At 38.9% G+C, this 17,871-nt stretch overlaps 2 protein-coding genes across 5 annotated transcripts in view; one reads left to right on the plus strand and one right to left on the minus strand.

Moving 5' to 3' along the window:
* CLEC20A (C-type lectin domain containing 20A) overlaps nt 1–65 on the minus strand; it is a 47,796-nt gene extending 47,731 nt beyond the window's left edge. The window contains exon 1 of the mRNA XM_074220883.1: nt 54–65. Coding sequence (XP_074076984.1) covers nt 54–65 — 12 coding nt within the window. The remainder of the gene's footprint in view (nt 1–53) is intronic.
* Nucleotides 66–15,176, plus strand: TEX35 (testis expressed 35). Of its 4 annotated transcripts, none has more exons than XM_074220375.1 (10): nt 66–172; nt 668–793; nt 1,790–1,855; nt 1,992–2,096; nt 2,228–2,284; nt 3,542–3,601; nt 9,685–9,749; nt 10,104–10,167; nt 10,477–10,598; nt 14,989–15,176. In XM_074220375.1, the coding sequence occupies exons 1-10, from the start codon at nt 134–136 to the stop codon at nt 15,002–15,004; spliced, it is 720 nt and encodes a 239-aa protein (XP_074076476.1). In that variant the 5' UTR covers nt 66–133; the 3' UTR covers nt 15,005–15,176. The 4 variants fall into 4 exon arrangements, with proteins under 4 accessions (XP_074076476.1, XP_074076479.1, XP_074076477.1 ...); XM_074220378.1 differs by having other exon boundaries at nt 10,555–10,598; XM_074220377.1 differs by having other exon boundaries at nt 81–200.
* Nucleotides 15,177–17,871: the final 2,695 nt, after the last annotated feature.

Below are 17,871 nucleotides of genomic sequence, written 5' to 3' on the forward strand. Positions count from 1 at the left end.
GGTCCATTATGACCTCACTACTTTTCACACAGGGGCTATTTCCTAATAGTTACTACATAGACCATTAGCCCAAACAACAGGGTAGGAGGGAAATGGTAAGAAGTTGGGGATTTAACACTCAAACTCTTCCATCATGTCAAGCAAGAAGACAGAACTGAGGATGCCAATTTTGGTAATGAAGACAAAAGGCAGCAGACTGAGTATATCTCCACCCCACCCCTATTCTTATATCTACAGCTTAGCAAGGGTGTGGGTAGGGTAGGGTCATAGCTGGATAATGAATGCTGTGTTCTAACCTCTCCCATGGTTCTGAGTGGGAAGAGACCCTGGTTCTCAAACCAAAGTGGGATGAGCTATAGTCATTAACTTTGGGGTGGGCAGGAAAGGATTTGAGAAATCTTTATTCATTCTCATTTGCTCAGATATATTTCCTTGGGATACCTTCTCTGGGAAAATGAGCTCCATTCCTCTTAAATTTTCTTGACCCTAAGCAAAAGGTAGTGGTCTCTACTGGACCAATGCAGGGCTTAGATCGAGTGAGTTAAGCCCTTTGAAGCCTCTCAAGCTAAACAGAGAGCAAGACCTGGGGATGCAACTGGGGATGTAGATTGTGAAGTTAAATTGTAGCTCAGCAGGCATCTTCCTGGCATCCTGGCTTCCCTTGCAGCATCCAGTTGGTCTTTTCTCTGACTTATCCTACATGAAGGAAGACAGAACAAATTTCAGCTATCTCCCTCTACAAAGCAAAAGCCACAGGCAATTTCCAGGAGGAATGGAGAGATATTCAACTCAAGTAAGAAGTTCCTTCTTTCATGTTTTCAGGTCTACAAAGGCAACTTTAGGCTGTCAAGAGGAGAAAGAGAGGTGGTGGAAAGGGAGAGAAAAGGGAGGTCTGGGATTTGGGGAGGCAGATTCGAGTGTGAACCATTTTAGGGGTGTCCCTCTGCCCAAGTATGCCCCTGCTACCCATTCAGCAGACAGAGCAGTGGACAGTTAGGAGTTCATTATCTTCAAAGCAGGATTAGACTCTCAAAAACCCAGTCATCCTTGGATGAGATACAGGGTTTAAGAGTCAAATTATGCAATCACAAAATTGGAAAGGAAGTCATCTAGTCCAACCTCCTTCCCAATACAGGATTCTTCTCAATAACAACCCTCAGGGTCCCTTGGCAGAGCATCATCCATCTTCTTCCGGAATACTTCCAGGTTTAGGGAACTCATTACCTCACAATGTTTCCCATTCTATGGTGATAGAAAAGTCTTTTCAAAGAATGTTGTATTAATCTACCCATGTTCGTGACCAAAGGATCATTGGACTCTGTATACCTCCTATCTTAGACACCCATGTTTTCTATTCTTTCTCTGACAACCAATATCACCTTTTTTGGGCACTTATAGCTGATAAAGTACAAGCTTTGAGCTCTTGAGACATTTGACCCCCTCTGGCAAATTGCAGGCATTGTCCTTGTAGTCTCCCTATTCCTTTCTTCTCTATTCCAGACATCCCAAACACCTCTGGCAATTAATCTAGAGACTCAGGTTCCCTACTTTTGAATCTGCACCCCAATTCTCATTTCCTTGGAAGAAAACAAGGAATGTTATCCTCCCATTTTTTTTGAGCCTTAAAGTTCTGTCCCAAATTCCAGAAAATTCCTTCTGACCAGCTTAGGGCATCAACCAACTTTTTGAGAGAAAAGTATACAAAGGAGTGACCAGGGCCCCAAATGATCTCTGGCCACCCCTGGCCACTGGTTGCCATTTCCAGGGTATCCTTGGTTTTAACCCACAGAATTATGAATGCAAGGGATTGAAACAGGAAATGATGCTGGCGAAAAAAGGAGCACAGGATTTAAATGCAAGTATCTGGGGCCCAAAATTTGGTGGGGAGGAAGAAGGTAATTAAGAGATGCTTTCAGAAGAGTTGAGAATCTGAAGATTTCAGACTGGCAGTCACAGTAATCCCATCATATATGTTTCCACTTCCAATCCAGATTGGGGAGTTTCATGTTCTCCAAAGATCCCCATATCAACCCACCACCAGGGACCCTTGGCAGGAAAGGAGGAGAGAACATCCAGCAGTGGAGAACAGTCATAGGGTGGGAGTGCTTATTTCTCTAGTCCTCTTTCTCTCTCTTTTTCCCCTTTAAGATTTCTTTTTCCTCCCCTCTGGCTCTGTTCCCTCAGCCCAGATTTCTTTCCACTCCTTTTCTTCCTTGTATTTCCATAGACTGAACTAAAGTGGGTGAGGGAAGAACTCAAAGGAAAAATAGAAGAAATCCAGCAGGTAATGATGCAAAGACTTGTGGATTAGGGAGGAACTGGGGAGCTAGAAGGTCCAAAAAGTGAAAATAAAAGTAATCTGGTTGTATGGGAATGAGTGAAGAAGCTCATATGTGCAAAAACTTGGGATCATATGGATGTTAGAAGTCACCTCTAGTTCTCTCATTTTACAGATGAAGCAATTGAGGCTCAGGGAAATAATTGCCTCAGGCCACATAGTTTGAGCAGCAGAGCAAGGATTTGAACCCAGGAAATTTGATTTCAAATTCATTGTTCTTTATATTCCACCACTGCGCAGTGGAGTGTTGGATTTGGGACTGAGACACTTAAGAACTGTGTGACTCTGCCCTGAGTTCCTCATATGGTACCTGCCTTACTAAGTGGTCATGAGGATCAAATGAGATAATATAACACAAAGTGCTTTGCCAATATTAAGGTGTTATACAAATGTGTGATATATAAGCATGTTATTTTCATTAGACATCTGGCATTTATCTCCCTATGGACCCCCTTAAGTGAGCACCCCCCCCAGAGCATTCAGAGATATTTTGCCTAAACTGGAGGAGTTTTATGAATATGTAATGGTTGATTGATAAGTCTAATCATTTAGTGATTCATTTCCAAAATTGGGCGTAATGAAAGAGCCCCTTGTCTGTCTATGAGATAAGATATTTATTCTTAACCTGATAGAGCAGGAAAAGAGAATCGATCAGAGCCTGGAAAAAATCATAGGATCATAGATTTAGGGTTGATAAATCAAATCCATCCCCTCATTTTTACAGTTGAGGAAACTAAGGCAGAGAGGGTCACTGTCATGGTCATACAGCTTGTAAGGGTCAGAGACAGGATTTTGAACCCCAGTCTTCCTCACTATATGTCCCATCAACATATACACTATTCCTTGCTGAGAACATGAATGAGGGTGGGGAAAAGACTCAGATTGGCCCTCCGCAAGCACTTGCTGCTCTGAGATCTGGGGTCTGACTTTACTCTTCACTTCTGGGAAGATGCCCATTCCTCACTGTAAAAGGATCAGAAGATTTAAGAAAGAAAGATCTCTGGATCTCCTGTTCCAATAATGATTTAGTCCCAAAATCCTTAGGAAAGGCTTGGCCATCAGGCCCAGGTCTCCTGCCTTAGTGCAAGATTATACTCGACACAGAAAGAGCTACCTAGAAGGATCTCAGAGAATCTTTGACCATCATTCTTGCCAATGTCCTGCTGTCTTATATAATTCCTTCTTTTCTTTCCTCCACTTTAGATAAAAGATATAATGAACAAGGATTTTAATATACTCCAGGATCTCGTTGACCTTATGAAGGTAAGCCAGCCACAGAATCATAGAGCATTGTGAATAGAATGCTGAGCCTGGAGTACGAAAGACCTGAGTTCAAATCTGGCCTCAGTCACTTACTAGCTATGTGTCCCTGGGCCATTCATTTGTTCTGTTTGCTTCAGTCTCCCCCAAAATAGTACCTCTCTGCCAGGATTGTTGTGAGAATTAAATGCAATATTTCTAAATAGTGTGCTTAGCACTTGGTCTGGAACACAGTAGGGCCTATGTGAATGCTAGTTATTACTTTTAAGCAATATAAGTATAGGGATTTAGCACTGGAAGTTGCAGATGAAGAAAATGAAGCTCTGAATGATAAATGACTAGCCCAAAGCCATACAGACGGTAGGACACAAAGATAGGATTTGCACCCAGATTGGCATGACAGCAAATATTGAGAGAGTTCCTAACTTGATTTTTAATGCTGTAGGGAATTATATATACATATATATATATATATATATATATATGTGTGTGTGTGTGTATATTTATACATATTTTTGGTAAATATGTATATATATATATACACATATACATATACATATATATATATGTATTCTCTAGGAATCTAGTTGAGAGTTCCTTCAATGGGTTTAATTTGATCCTTAACACAGTGGGAAATAAATGAAAAAATAAATAAATAAGTGTGTGTGTGTATGTGTTCATCTATTTATTTGTTTATTTATTTATTTAAAAATATGCACCTACTCTCCAGAGATATGATTGAAAGACAGTTCCTTCTATGGAGCTAACTTGATTTTTTTTAACACTGTTGGAAATATCAGAGAGAGATAGAATAATGTATATGAATACATACATACATATGGGGAATGAATACAAACACGCACACACACACACACACACACACACACACACACTCTAGGAATTTTGTTGAAAGACAATACAAATAAGTATCCCATGAAATGAGGAGAGACCCTTAAATTTTAAGACTTGTGATCCTGGGGCAGCTAGGTGGTGTAGTGGGTAGAGCACTGGCCCTGGAGTTAGGAGGACCTGAATTCAAATTTAACCTCAGACACTTGTGTGACCTTGTGCAAGTCAATTAACCCCATTGCCTTGCAAAAAAACAAAAAAAAAAAGGGTTGTAGTCCTAATTCATAGGGAAATGGTGAAATGGGAGTAATTCAGAGAAGGGAGAGATAATTACAAACTGGAATAATCAGGGAATTCTTCCTGGAGGCTGCAAGATTTAAAGTGAGACTGGAATTATAAGCAGGATTTATATAAGTACAGGCAGGCGGGAATAAACATCCAGGGACCAGTAAAAAGACAGGCTAATTGTATTAGAGGGATCAGGTTGAGGATAATAGTAGGAAATGAGGTTGAATTAGATAATGGATGTCTCTATTCCCATTGAAAAAGGAAGAAGGAAAAATTCTGCAACAAATATGTACAGTCCAACAAAACAAATTCTGGATTGGTCATATGCAAAAAAATACTTCTCATTGTGAACTTTGAGAGGGCAGGTGAAGTTAGGTAACTCAATGGATAGAATGACATACCTCAAGTCAAGAAAACTCATCTTCTTGAGTTCTAATCTAGCTGTGTGACCCTGTGACACTTAACCCTCTTTGCCTCAGTTTCCTCATCTATAAAATGAGCTAGAGAAGAAAATGAGCAGAGCACCCCAGTATCTTTACTAAGAAAACTCCAGCTGGGATTGTGAAGATTCACGTGTGATTGAAACAACTGAATCCCGAATCCATCATAAATAATTCTTCTCTAACATTAAATGAACATCACAATGAATGGAGTTCTTGAGTGTTTTAAAGTTTATCTTTTCAACATTATTTTTTTAATTATATAACAATTCTAGTTAAATTTACTTCACATGACCTAAAGTTTATGCAAAACTTCCCAGGTTTCTCTAAAACTTTCCCCTTTATCATTTTTTGTAGATCAAGGATCAATCAAAAAATATTTTTCACATTTCAGCCACTATGCCTACTTAGTGCTGGGGATACAAAAGAGGCAAAAGAGTCCCTGCCCACAGGGAACTTACAATCTAATAGTAAAATTCAAATTAAGTTCATATACCATAATTTGTTCAACCATTTTTCAGTTGCCAGGCATTCCTTTGGTTTCCAGTTCTTTGCTGCCACAGAAAGAGTTGCCATAAATCTTATTGTACACAGAGTTCTCTTTGTTTTAGCTCTTTGGGGTTTAATAGACCTACTACTAGAATTAATGGGTCAAAGGGTTTGCATAGATCAGTAACTTTCAGGATCTAATTCCAAGTTGCTTTCCAAAATGGCTGAACCAACTCACACTCTCTCAAGAATGCATCAATATATCTTTATTTCTTCAAAGCTCTTCCAACATTGGTCATTTTTTTCCAATCCTGATTAATATGAGGTGGCACCTCAGAGGTGCTTAATTTGTATTTCTCAGCTATTAGTGATTTGGAACATTATTTCATATGGTTATTGATAGTTGGATCTCTTTTTTTTAACCTCAACTTTTATTTTTATTTATTTATTTATTAAATTTTAGCAAAGTTTTATTTAGATCCCTTCCTTAGACAGTTGCCTGCTGTCCTTTTTTGAATTGGAGAATAGTTCTTATTCTTAGAAGTTTGAATCAGTTCACTATCTTGAAAATGAGATCTTCCTCAGTTACCTGTTTCCCTTCTAATTTAGCTGCATAGGTTTTGTTTTTGTAAAGAGGTTTTAATTTTATGTAGTCAAAATTATCCATTTTATCTTCTGTGATCCTCTCTTATTTTTTATTTAGAACTATATATTTTTTTTTCCAATTACATGTCCAGACAACATTTTGGCATTCGTTTTCACAAGATTTTGAGTTCCAGATTTTTTCTCCCTCCCTTCTTCCCCCTCCCTCCTTCCTAAAATGGTAGGCAATTTGATATAGGTTATAACATGCACTATCATGTGAAACATTTTCCATATTAGTCTCAGTTGCGGAAGAAGACAAGATCAAAAGGAAAAAAGTCATGACTCAGAATAAAGTAAGTGGAAAAAAAGTACGCTTTGATCTGCATTCAGGCTCCATCAATTCTTTATCTGGATGAGAACAGCATTTTCCATCCTAAATCCTTTATATTTGTCTTGGATCATTGTGTTGCTGAGAAGAGCTGAGCCATTCATAGTTGATCATCACACAAAGTGCTGATCTCTCTTATCTTTTAAGGATCATAAACTCTTCCCAGTCCACAGAGCTGAAATATAGTTTCTTCCTTGCTCCTCTAATGTTACGCCACTCTTTATGTCTAAGTCACATATCCACGTGGAGTTGTCTTGATGTATCATATTAATCCCAATAGCTAATATTTATACAGGGCTTGTTTTGCACCTATGAAAAATGTGTTAAATACTTTACAAGTTCATCTGATCCTCGTAACAATCCTTGGAGGCAGGTACTATTGTGATCCCCATTTTACAAATAAGGAAACGGAGGCAGGCAAAGATTAAAGTGACTTGCCCAGGGTCACACAGCTCATAAGTGTCTGCAGCTTGATTCAAACCAAATCCTCCTTACCCCAGAGCTAGTATTCCATGAAGTTTGACATGTTAATCTATAGTTCCCACCAGACAAGTTTTCAAGTTTCTCAGCATTTTTCTTTGGCAAATAGTGAGTTCTTATTCTTGTACTCGGACCAACAAACATTTCTCAAGCACCTTCTCTGCCCAACACAAGAGATACCCTGGGAAATCGTGCATGGAAGGTATAACATACCTTGAAGGACCAGGAAGTCTTAGCTTCAGGTTCTCCGCTGCCACATTCTTATCTGGGAAACCAAGGAGCATCACTTCATTTCTCAAGGTGTCAGGGAAGTTACTAAAACCATAAATCACAAAGGAATTCCCTTATCTGCCTCAATGAAGAGACTTAGCAAAAAAGGGAGCTTGGAAAGACTCCTCTGAAAAAAAACATTGTGCCAAGGCATTATTCTAGTTCTGGGAAATGAAAAAAAGAAATAAAAACAGTCCCCTTAGGAATTTGCATTCTTTTAAGAGACTCTAACATATTTCTGTGTCTGTATACATCTATATCTATCTATATCTATATATGGATATGTATTTGTAAATGAATATATATTCCTATAACACATAACATTATAATATCACACCACAGCATGACATATAATGTAATACAATATCACATAAGATGAAAGGTCGGGAAGAGCTTTATATAGAAGATGGCACCTAATCAAACTTTGAAAGGAGCAAAGATTCCAAGAGGAATTCTGCTTATGCAGCAGCATTGAGACTAGAGATACTCTATTAATTTCAAGCAGACTAATTTGACTAGAACAGAGATTGCATGCAAAGTAAATTGGAGCCAGATTGATGGAGATAACATTTTATTTATAACATAGAGATAACATTCTATGAGATAACATTTTATTCCTGAGGAAATAGGAAGTCCTTGAAGACTTCTGGGCAAAATTTTGATGTAGTTAGACCTGTGTTTTAAGACTATTAATTTGGTGTCTACATAGAGGATGGATTAGAGAGACTGGTAGGAATGAACTACTAGAAGAGATTATTGTCATCATGTGATTGAGAGGTGATATGGACTAGAGTGGTGGGGGCGGCTAGGTGGCTCAGTGGATAGAGCACCGGCCCTGGAGTCAGGAGTACCTGGGTTCAAATCTGGTCTCAGACACTTAATAATTACCTAGCTGTGTGGCCTTGGGCAAGCCACTTAACCCCATTTGCCTTGCAAAAACCTAAAAAAGAAGAAAGAAATGATTGAGCTCAAGGCAATGACAGGACACCCACAGAGAGGTCCTCAGTTGACAGTTGCTTCAATCAAGGCTAAAGAAGTACATTTAAAAGTCATCCAAAGTGAGGTGACACTGAAGCTCTGTGTGGTATGATTGTAATGGAATACTACTGTGCCAGATGAGCAATGATGAGCAGAATGGTTTCAGAAATAAACCTGGAAAGACTTATGCAAAGTGAAGTGAGCAGAATCAGGAGAATGCTGTAACAGTAATAACAATATTGTATGATGAACAACTGTGAATGACTTAGCTATTCTCAGCAATACAATGATCCAAGATAATCTCAGGATTCATGATGAAAAATGCTATCCACTTCCAGAGAAAGAATCAATAGAATCTGAATGAAGATCACAGCAGACTGTTTTTCTCTTACTTTCTTTTATTGCTTCTAGTTTTCTTTCTACAAAATGACCAATATGGAAATATGTTTGACAAGATTGCACATTACCTGGAGCAAACTGCTTACTCTCTTGGGGTAGAGGGGTGGGGAGGGAAAGGAGTAAAGGAAAAAAGTTGAAACTCAATTTTTAAAAAATGAATGTTGGAATTTTTTTTTACATATAACTAAGGAAAAAATAAACTACAATTCAAAGAAAGAAAATGGAAGTTATTAAAATGGTGGAAAACATCAAGGGAGTAAAAGTCGCATGCATAGAATAAACAAATTTCCCATCCTTACAAACACAGGGCTAGAATCCTGTGTCCATTATTCCTGAGACTCTCCTCTCTTGAATGCACTTAGAAATTAGGAGATACATCTTTTAACCACTGACTGTCCTGTTAGTTCTAACAAAGTCTTCTATACCTGGGGCAGGGATTATGTCTCATCTAACCTTCCCCTTCTCCTAATGTCCAACATATATTATGCTCACAACTCAATGGTATTTCATTAATGCTGGATTGAAGGCATCCTTGTATTTGTGCCACTCTTTTCTTATCTGTCTAATGGGGCAATGAGGATTCCCCTCCTATTGGCCTTCTTTTAGATAGAGACATCAAAAGACTCTTATGTCTTCATGAAGCAAGATCTTATTGCTGGGGGTAGGGGGGGAGCTAGGTGGCTAGAGCACCAGCCCTGGAGTCAGGAGGACCTGAGTTCAAATTCAACCTCAAACAATACTTACTTAGCCCTGTGACCTTAGGCAAGTCACTTAACCCCATTGCCTTGCAAAAGCCAAAAAATATATATCCTATATGGGATCATTAATGAGTTTCATGTGGTGATGAGAAAATGGATCTTTAAAGGTCTCTGTCAAATGAAGAAGTTTAACACTATACGCTGTCGCTGTGCTTCCTATAGGACATGCAGAAGGATATGGCTGAGAGGATGGAAGCCTTAATAAATCTACAGATAATCCCAAATTTGTAAGTTTACCTCCTCACCATCACCACTGTTACCATCACCAAAATGTTCTCACTTTACTTGGATTACCTGGTATGGGATAAGATAAGGGATTCTATAACTCCCTGAACTTTCAAATTCTCCATTGTTCTGGGCTGGTCCAAGGCCATGACAAGGAATTGTTGCCAACATGCTTCAAACCATATTGGGTTCATGCCCCTCTTTAAGGCATCTGTCCCCAATGGGGAGGGGGATACACAAAGTATGAAAACCACACTGGGGAGCTCAAGCTAAATGAATCTGGCAGAGATAGTGACACAGACTCAAAGATCAAGACCACAGAAAGGGTCAACACTGATGGTTCTCTGTCCTCACAGAAAGGAACAGGAACATACAACCGAGAGAGACACATTGGAGAGAGTTAATAGTGGGACTTATTATGTGAGTGTTACTTTCTCATACTTCATCCAGATCCCAACCCCTTCTCTAGATAGCCTTAGACTTCTCCCATGGCCCCTCTATTTCCTTCCTCTGGTTCCTTCTCCTTCCCTTGATATCCTTACTACCATGGTCACACCTTCCTCATCCCCTGCAGCCCCCTCTCCTCTCCTCCCCATTTTTTATGTCCCTTCCATCCCTTTGTGCTAGGGAATTACTGAGTAAACCCTGGTCAGTTCAGAGTCACTTCTGAGATATAGTTGCTCCAAGAACTTGAAGGTGATCCCAATGAGCTGTCCCATCCTGTTTTAGTCTACGGTCCAATCTGATGAAGGGTTACATCTTGGACATGAGAAGAAAATATCTATCTTTAATTTCCATCCCATTCAGGAGAAATGCTTGGCATGTTCTCAGAAAAACTGCTACAATAACAGGTAAGCAAATCCTATACCAGGGTCAATGCCCCATTTATCACCATACGTATAAAAATAATAACCAGTAGGTATAGAGAGTTTTAAGAGTCACAAAGTGCTTGACATATATTATTTCATTTTCAGAACAACCATGTTTCTTATTATCCCTATTTTACAGATAAGGAAACTGAGGCTGAGAAAAGTTAAATGGTCTGCAAAGGGTTACCCAGCTACCATGTGCCTGAGGTATACCCAGGTCTTCCTTGTTCTAAGTCTAATACTATGTCCATTGTGCCATCTACCTGCTAGCTGTAAGAGATGTCAGATACTTTAAAGAGATATCTGATTAGGAAGGACCCCTGTGAATATGTGAGATGAATAGGAAAAGCTTATAGATTCCACAATAAAACAACCCTACCTACTCACTATTGTAAAACTGAGTGACTTGTAAGCCAAAGGGGCACAGAGAATAGCAAAGAAGGGGCAAGGGGATGAAGGAGTACATTCAAATTTGCAAGACAACATCCAAAACCAGTTTATTCACAATGACTTTCTCAACCACCTTAGGTCCTGCCTACAAAAGTCAACTACTTTCCATGGGCCACTGGTCTAGGTCTTAGTTTAACTTGAAATATCTGCAGTATTTTTTTACTGTTGTCCTATGAGAGGAAATGTGACATAGTGGAGAAACAGTAAGGAAGATCTGGGTTCAAGTCTCACCTCTGACACATCCTTAATTTGAAAGTGCTCTAGGCTATTCTCTAAGTCTATAAGTTGTTCAGAAAGAATAAGTCTGCATTGAGAGAGGGAATTCCCTTTGCCAATTGAAAAAGTTCATCTAGTAAAAAAAAAGTTCTGTTTTCCTGGCTTTCATCCTAATTATATGATATTAGGAAAGTCAAGCCATTCCTCTGAGTCTCAGCTTTCTCATCTATAAAATGAGAAGGATAATCCATGCACTATTCCATCCCAGGGTGGTGATAAAGAAAGCACTTTGAAAACCACCAACGGTTCTGTAAGTGAGTTGGGTTGTTCTGGTCCTCTCTTGAGAGAAGCACAGGGGTCTGGGAGTCCAGACCATTGACTATCCTCTTGGCATTGTTCCAATTGTCCCTCCCTCAATTCTTTCTTTTCTAAAAGACCATGAGGATGAATATGAAGTTGGCCAGGAATTGGAGAAGTGAGGCATGGAAAACTTTTCAGGTGGCTTTCTGATCAAATTCTTTTCTTTTAATTTCTTGGGTGTGTGAGGAGAGGGAAATGGTAAATATACTAGTACTAATGAATTTTGTAATTGTTAAGGGCCAAGGAAGTAAACTAACCTCACCATTCCTTCCCTTCCTTCCTTTTTCTGGATTCCCCCATCACTACTAATGCCAAGGGAAGAGGGTCCTGGTTCGTTACGGAATTCAATAACTCTAAGGATCTGGACCAAACTAAAAGATCTCTAAGTCTCAAAATCAGGATTTATGAGATGAAGGGGAGATAAAGGGGAGAAAGGCAAAGAGAAGGTTGCAAAAGTTACTAGGAATGCAATGGGCAGCAGAGGTGGGGGGCAGGGTAGAGGGAGAAAACAGTCCCTTTTTTGAATCATTAGAATTTTGTTTGAGTTTTGGGAATCTCTGTGAATCTTCCTTCCTAAAACTCATAAACACTATTGATGGGGAACCTGAACCTCTGCCTTCTCCTTTCCTTCCTTCCTTCCCCTCTCCTCTCCTCTTCTCTCTTAATTTCTCCTTTTTTCCTCCTTTCTCTTCTCTTCACCTCTCCTGCCCTTTCTCCTTCTTTCTTCTCTCCTTTTCCTCATTCTATCTTCTCTCCTTTCTCCTTTCTACTTCCCCTCTTTCTCCTTTCTCTCTCCCCTTGTCCTCTTCTCTCCTCCTATCTTTTCCATTTCTCTTTCCCTCCTTTTCCCTTACTGTCTTCCTTTTCCTTTCCTCTTTATTCTCTCCTTTTCTTCCTTTCCTCATCTACATTCTCCAGTCTTTTCTCTCTCCTACTCCTCTCCTCTCCTTCAGTCTGACTCAATCTTATAGCAGAAAAGTTGCCATTCTGAGTGTGGGCAGCCTTCTAGTCATTGGACTATGGTGCTGCCTTCTGATCTATATCTATTTGAATCCTAATGTCCACAAGGATATTCTCCCTACAATGTGCAGTTGCAGAACCTCTCAGCACCTTCATTTCATCCTCTCCCTTGAAACTTCTTGAGTTTCACACACAGAGGGATTACTGCCCTCTTAGTACCCACTATTTTTTTTCTCCAGGGGATTAAGGTCTTCATTTGCCACAAGACAGGTGTGATCATTGTCTTTGGTTTTGGGGGAGGGTGGACTCACTTCACTTCTTTCTGTTATGCTCACACTTTATGCCTTATTTTATAGGACATGATGGCATCATTTCTTCCTCCTTTCCTAGCTTTCTGCTCCTTTTCAGTTAGTCAGCTAATCAGTCAGCCAGTTAGCACCTAGCAAGTCAATCAGCCATCCTATCAGTTAATCAGATAAGGGAATGAGAGCCAATTGGCCAACCAGTCAGAAATCCAGATATTTCATAACTATAAAAATGAAATGCAATTACTCAGGAGTAGGGAGCACATAGTACAGAAAAGATATGGCCCCTTCCCTCAAGGAGTTTACAATCCCCTAAGAAATTAAAGAACGCAGAATAATGCCATAAATCTGAGAGATAACTGGAAAGTAGAGGTAACTAGTAACTAGAATGGTCCCATGGTGGGGAGGGGTTGTGTGTGGTGGTAGTGCTGGGTGGTAATGGTGATGGTGATTATTGAAAGAGGTGATTGTGTAATGATTATGATAGGGGTGATGGTGATGGTTGTTGCTACTATGCTGATTGTGGTAGTGAAGAAGGAGATAGTAATATTGGTGGTGGTAGTGATAGTGATAGTGGTAGTGGAGGCAATGTTGGTGATAGTGGCAATTGGATAGTAATGATGATAAAGAAGATGGTGATGGTGATATTGATGATGGAAATGGTGATAATATTCTTGTTGGTGGTGGTAGTAGTGATAGTAAGATGATGATGATGATGATAATGGAAATGCTGATAATGGCTGTGATGGTGCTAGAGGTAGTGATGGTAAAAAGGAGACTGACAAATAAGGGAAGAAATCTGCTGGATACTCTTTTTTAGCTATGTATTAATAGTACAACTATTCTTGAAAACAGGAAATCAAAGGAAAAGAAAAAATCCAAGCCTGTCAAAATTTTGAGTCAGAATCTGAGAGAGTTAGGTTTTATTACTTGATTAGAAGTAAACATAGACCAGACCAGAGTGGGAAAGGTCAAAGAATATTAATCATAACCATAATTGATATTTATATTGTGCCACACATTGTGCTCATCACAACCTAGAGAAGTATTATCTCCATTTTGCAGTTGCAGAAACTGAGACCAACAAAGATTAAATAATTTACTCAAGGATACAGCTAATGGGGGGCATCTAGGTGGCATAGTGGATAAAGCACCGGCCCTGGAGTCAGGAGTACCTGGGTTCAAATCCAGTCTCAGACACTTAATAATTACCTAGCTGTGTGGCCTTGGGCAAGCCACTTAACCCCATTTGCCTTGCAAAAAAAACCCTAATAAAAAAAGGATACAGCTAATGTCTAAGGTTAGATATTTGAACTCATGTTTCCAACTCCAAGCTCAGTGCTCTATCCATTGCACCATTAATTACCTCCAAGATGGTGCTTAAGAGGCATTTGATGTTGATAGAATCTGTTTGGTCACATTTTAATGTGGCTGGGTAGTCCCCTCAGCTCCAACCTTTTGGTATTTAAAGGGTTCATCTCTGAGAAGAGAGAGAAGATAAGTAACTTTTTTTCTTGACTATTATGAATATAGGGATAATAAAGTAAAAATGGCAACTTGGTGAAGTGGATCAAATCCTGGATTCAGAGTTAGGAAGTCCTAGATTTGAATCTTGCTTCTTAACATTTACTTACATAGCTACAGGCAACTCATTTAACTTGTTGGTGCTTCAGGCAACTTCTTAAGATTTATCTAGTTATGTTAAAGTAACTGCATAAGTGATCTATAAAATTATAGATCTTTGGACATAAGTATAGTAATCAGAATTCTTAGGGTAATGTATGTATCAGAAAGAATGTTAGTCTTCATGTCAAGAAAGATGTCATATTTATAGCTGAGGGGTTAGCAATAGATTTGCAAATCAATTTTACATAGATTATCTCACTTTCCATCTCTTTATCTTGTGTTCTACTTATCATAAAGCATTGATATGAGGTTCAAATGATGTCCATAAAGCATGTTGTGAACCTGAAAATATTATATAAATACAGGTTATTATTATTATTATGGGAGTGTGCTAGAGAAAGAGGGGCCATGAATTGGGGAAATGAGAGGAAATGATCTAATCTTTTGTTCTTCAGAGTTCCCAGGAACTAAAGAACAACCTCAACAAAAACTTCAGGTGAAAATGAATTTTACAATAACATCTTATTGAAACTGGGAATACAGAAGTTCAGTAAAGCCATCTGTCCAAGCAAAGCTCAAAGCAGGATAATGAGAAGAAGGGTCTCTGGGCAGTCAAAATAAATATCCCAAAATTGTGCACTTAGTAGATTGAAGAGTTCCTTAATCCTTTTCATGCTTCCTTAACAAACAATTCTAACAAACTTAGTCATCTGATTTTAAGCTTTCAGCAAACAGGAATCAAAAAATGAGAAGGAGGAAAGGGGGATGTTCCAGGGAGGTACACAAATTCTTTAAATTTCCCAGTTCCTGACTCATCTTCCCTTGTCAAATTACTATAATAATAATAATAATGATGATAATGACAAATAATAAAACTAATGCTAGCTACTATTCATAATGTGCATGTGGGTTTACAATGAGCTGCACAGCAATGATGTAGAAAAGCCTGCAAAAAGAGCTCAGAATAGAAAATATAAAGCTACCTAGGACCTTAGAGTATAATGGGCAAACAGTCCTATGTACCTCAATAAGGGTAGAAGACCACACTATCTCAGTCTGCCTCAGTTTCCTTATCTATGAAATGCAGACAACGTCATTTGCCTCCTAGGTATGTTGGGAGGATAAAATAAGATAGTTTGCAAAATGCTTTGCAAATCTAAAGGGTTATATTAAATAGTGACTAGCATTATCATTTGTAAAACTAGTGGATTTAGAGCTGGAAGAGCCCTCAGAGGTCATTTTGCTCAAAATCACACAGTTTGTAAACAGTAGACTTGGGAATGGGTTTCAATCATAGGATCATAGATTTAGAATTGAAAGGGGCTTCAAAGGTCATTCAATACACATCCATTTCTTCCAGATGACAAACTGAGATCATCCTGTCATTAAACATTGTCTATGATGTTCTTGGTGTTATTCTAAGCATTGTGGTTACAAAAAAAGAGGCAAAAGATAGTCTCTGACTTCAGGTAGCTTACAATCAAATGGGGAAATCAAGAAAAAAGTTGGCAAATAAACTATATAGAAGATAACTAGCAAATAATTTAGAGAGGAAAGACTAGAATTAAGGCAGATTGTGAAAGACTTCTTGTAGAAGTGGGTATCTTTGTTGGAACTTAAAGGAAAATGGAGAAGTCAAGAAGCAGAAATGAGGACAGAGAGGATTCTAGGTGTGGCAGATTTCATAAAAAATGCCAGAGTTGAGAAATGGTGTGGTGTCTTTATGGTGCAGAGAAAATGGGTGAATGTTGCTGTATCAGAATACATGGCAGGGAGTGTAAGGAGTCAGAAAACTAGAAAGGTAGAAGGGGACTAGATTATAAGAACTCTGAAGATCATTAAATTTGATCCTGAAAGTATTAGGGAGATAATGGAGTTTATTGAGTAGAAGGTAACATGGTCAAATCTACACTTTAGGAAAATTACTTTGGTAGCTGAAAGGGGAATGGATTGGAGGATGGAGGAGTGGGGAAAGATTTGAGGCAGGAAGACATCAGGAGTTTTTTGTAATATTTCAGGTATGAGGTGTTGAGAGTCTGCTCTATGGTGGTATCAGTGTCAAAGAAGAAAAGGGGGTGCATTCAAGGGATCTTGCAAAGCTTAAGCAACAGATATCAGCAATAGATTGAATATGGAGGTGTGAAATTTAGTGAAGTTGAGAATGACCCCTAGGCTGTGAACCCAAGGGACCGATTTCAGTTCTAGATCTACTGGACATTCAAGTTGAAATATGTGAAAATCAGTTGGAGATACAAGAATGAAGGTCAGCCAATAGAGACAGTAATTAAATTCATGGGAACTGATGTCATGAAGTAAAGAAATGGGAGAAGAGAAGAGGGCACAGGACAGACTCTTCATGGGACATCTATGGTTAGAGAGTTAGACCTGAATAAAAATTCAGCAAAGGAGATCTTTGAGAAGGGTAGATAAGATAGGCCAGCCAGGAGAGAGTGTGGTGTCTCAAAAACCCAGAGTTAAGAGAACATCAAGGGGAAAAGGGTGATTAACAGTGACAAAGGCTTAAAGAGAGATTGAAGAAAATTAGGATAGTGAAAAGACAATCGAATATGGCAACTAAGAGTCTGTTGATAATTTTGGAAAGAGCAGATTTTCCAGAATGGAAAGGTGAAAAGCCAGAGGAAAGAAAGTAAAAGCATTTATTGTGAACAGCAGTTTCAAAGAATTTAGCTACAATGGGCAGAAGAAACATAAGTCAATAAAGGAAATGGAAGGATCATGGTGTAGGAGTTGGGGGATAAGGGAGACATGCACCTGTTTGTGTGCAGTAAGAAAGAATCCAGTAGAGTGGGGGATTAAAAATAAGGAATAGACTCAGACTGACAGAGGAGACAATCTGTTGGAGGAAGTGGGATGGAGTAAGGTGGTCTGAGCAGGTAGCGGGGTTATCCTCATTAAGGAGTAAGGCCACCTTATTGTGTTAGATGATAACAAAGGAAATAGTGGCAGAACAGAAATTAATGATATAAAGAAAAGGGAGTTCATCATAAATGACCTCAATTTTTTTTTGTAAAATAGGAGGCAAAGTTCTCATCTGAGAGAGTAAGGGAAAGAGGGAGGATCATGGGAGGTTTGAGAAGAGATCAAAAGGTTTTGAGGCTGTGGAGATTAGGATAGTGAGTTGATAAGGTAGATACAGTAGAATTGACAGCAGCAGTGAGCTCAGTTGAGGCTATATAAAAAAAATGCATTGGACCTAATCAGAAAAGTTGTTCAATAGAACATGTACAGGAGTAAAGGTGGAGTCTGTGGGAGTAATCCAAAACTGAGGATTGGCGAGACATAATTCAGAAATAATGGAGGCTAGGGATTCAAAAGAA

This window comes from Macrotis lagotis, chromosome 2 (assembly GCF_037893015.1).
Source record: "Macrotis lagotis isolate mMagLag1 chromosome 2, bilby.v1.9.chrom.fasta, whole genome shotgun sequence".
Taxonomy (NCBI): domain Eukaryota; kingdom Metazoa; phylum Chordata; class Mammalia; order Peramelemorphia; family Peramelidae; genus Macrotis; species Macrotis lagotis.

Coding starts and splice junctions, on each gene's coding strand:
- TEX35 (XM_074220375.1), top strand. CDS start 134: ATGTCAAGCAAGAAGACAGAACTGAGGATGCCAATTTTG. Junction 173..667: donor AACTGAGGATGCCAATTTTG/GTAATGAAGACA, acceptor CTTCCCTTGCAG/CATCCAGTTGGTCTTTTCTC. Junction 10,168..10,476: donor TTAATAGTGGGACTTATTAT/GTGAGTGTTACT, acceptor ATCCTGTTTTAG/TCTACGGTCCAATCTGATGA.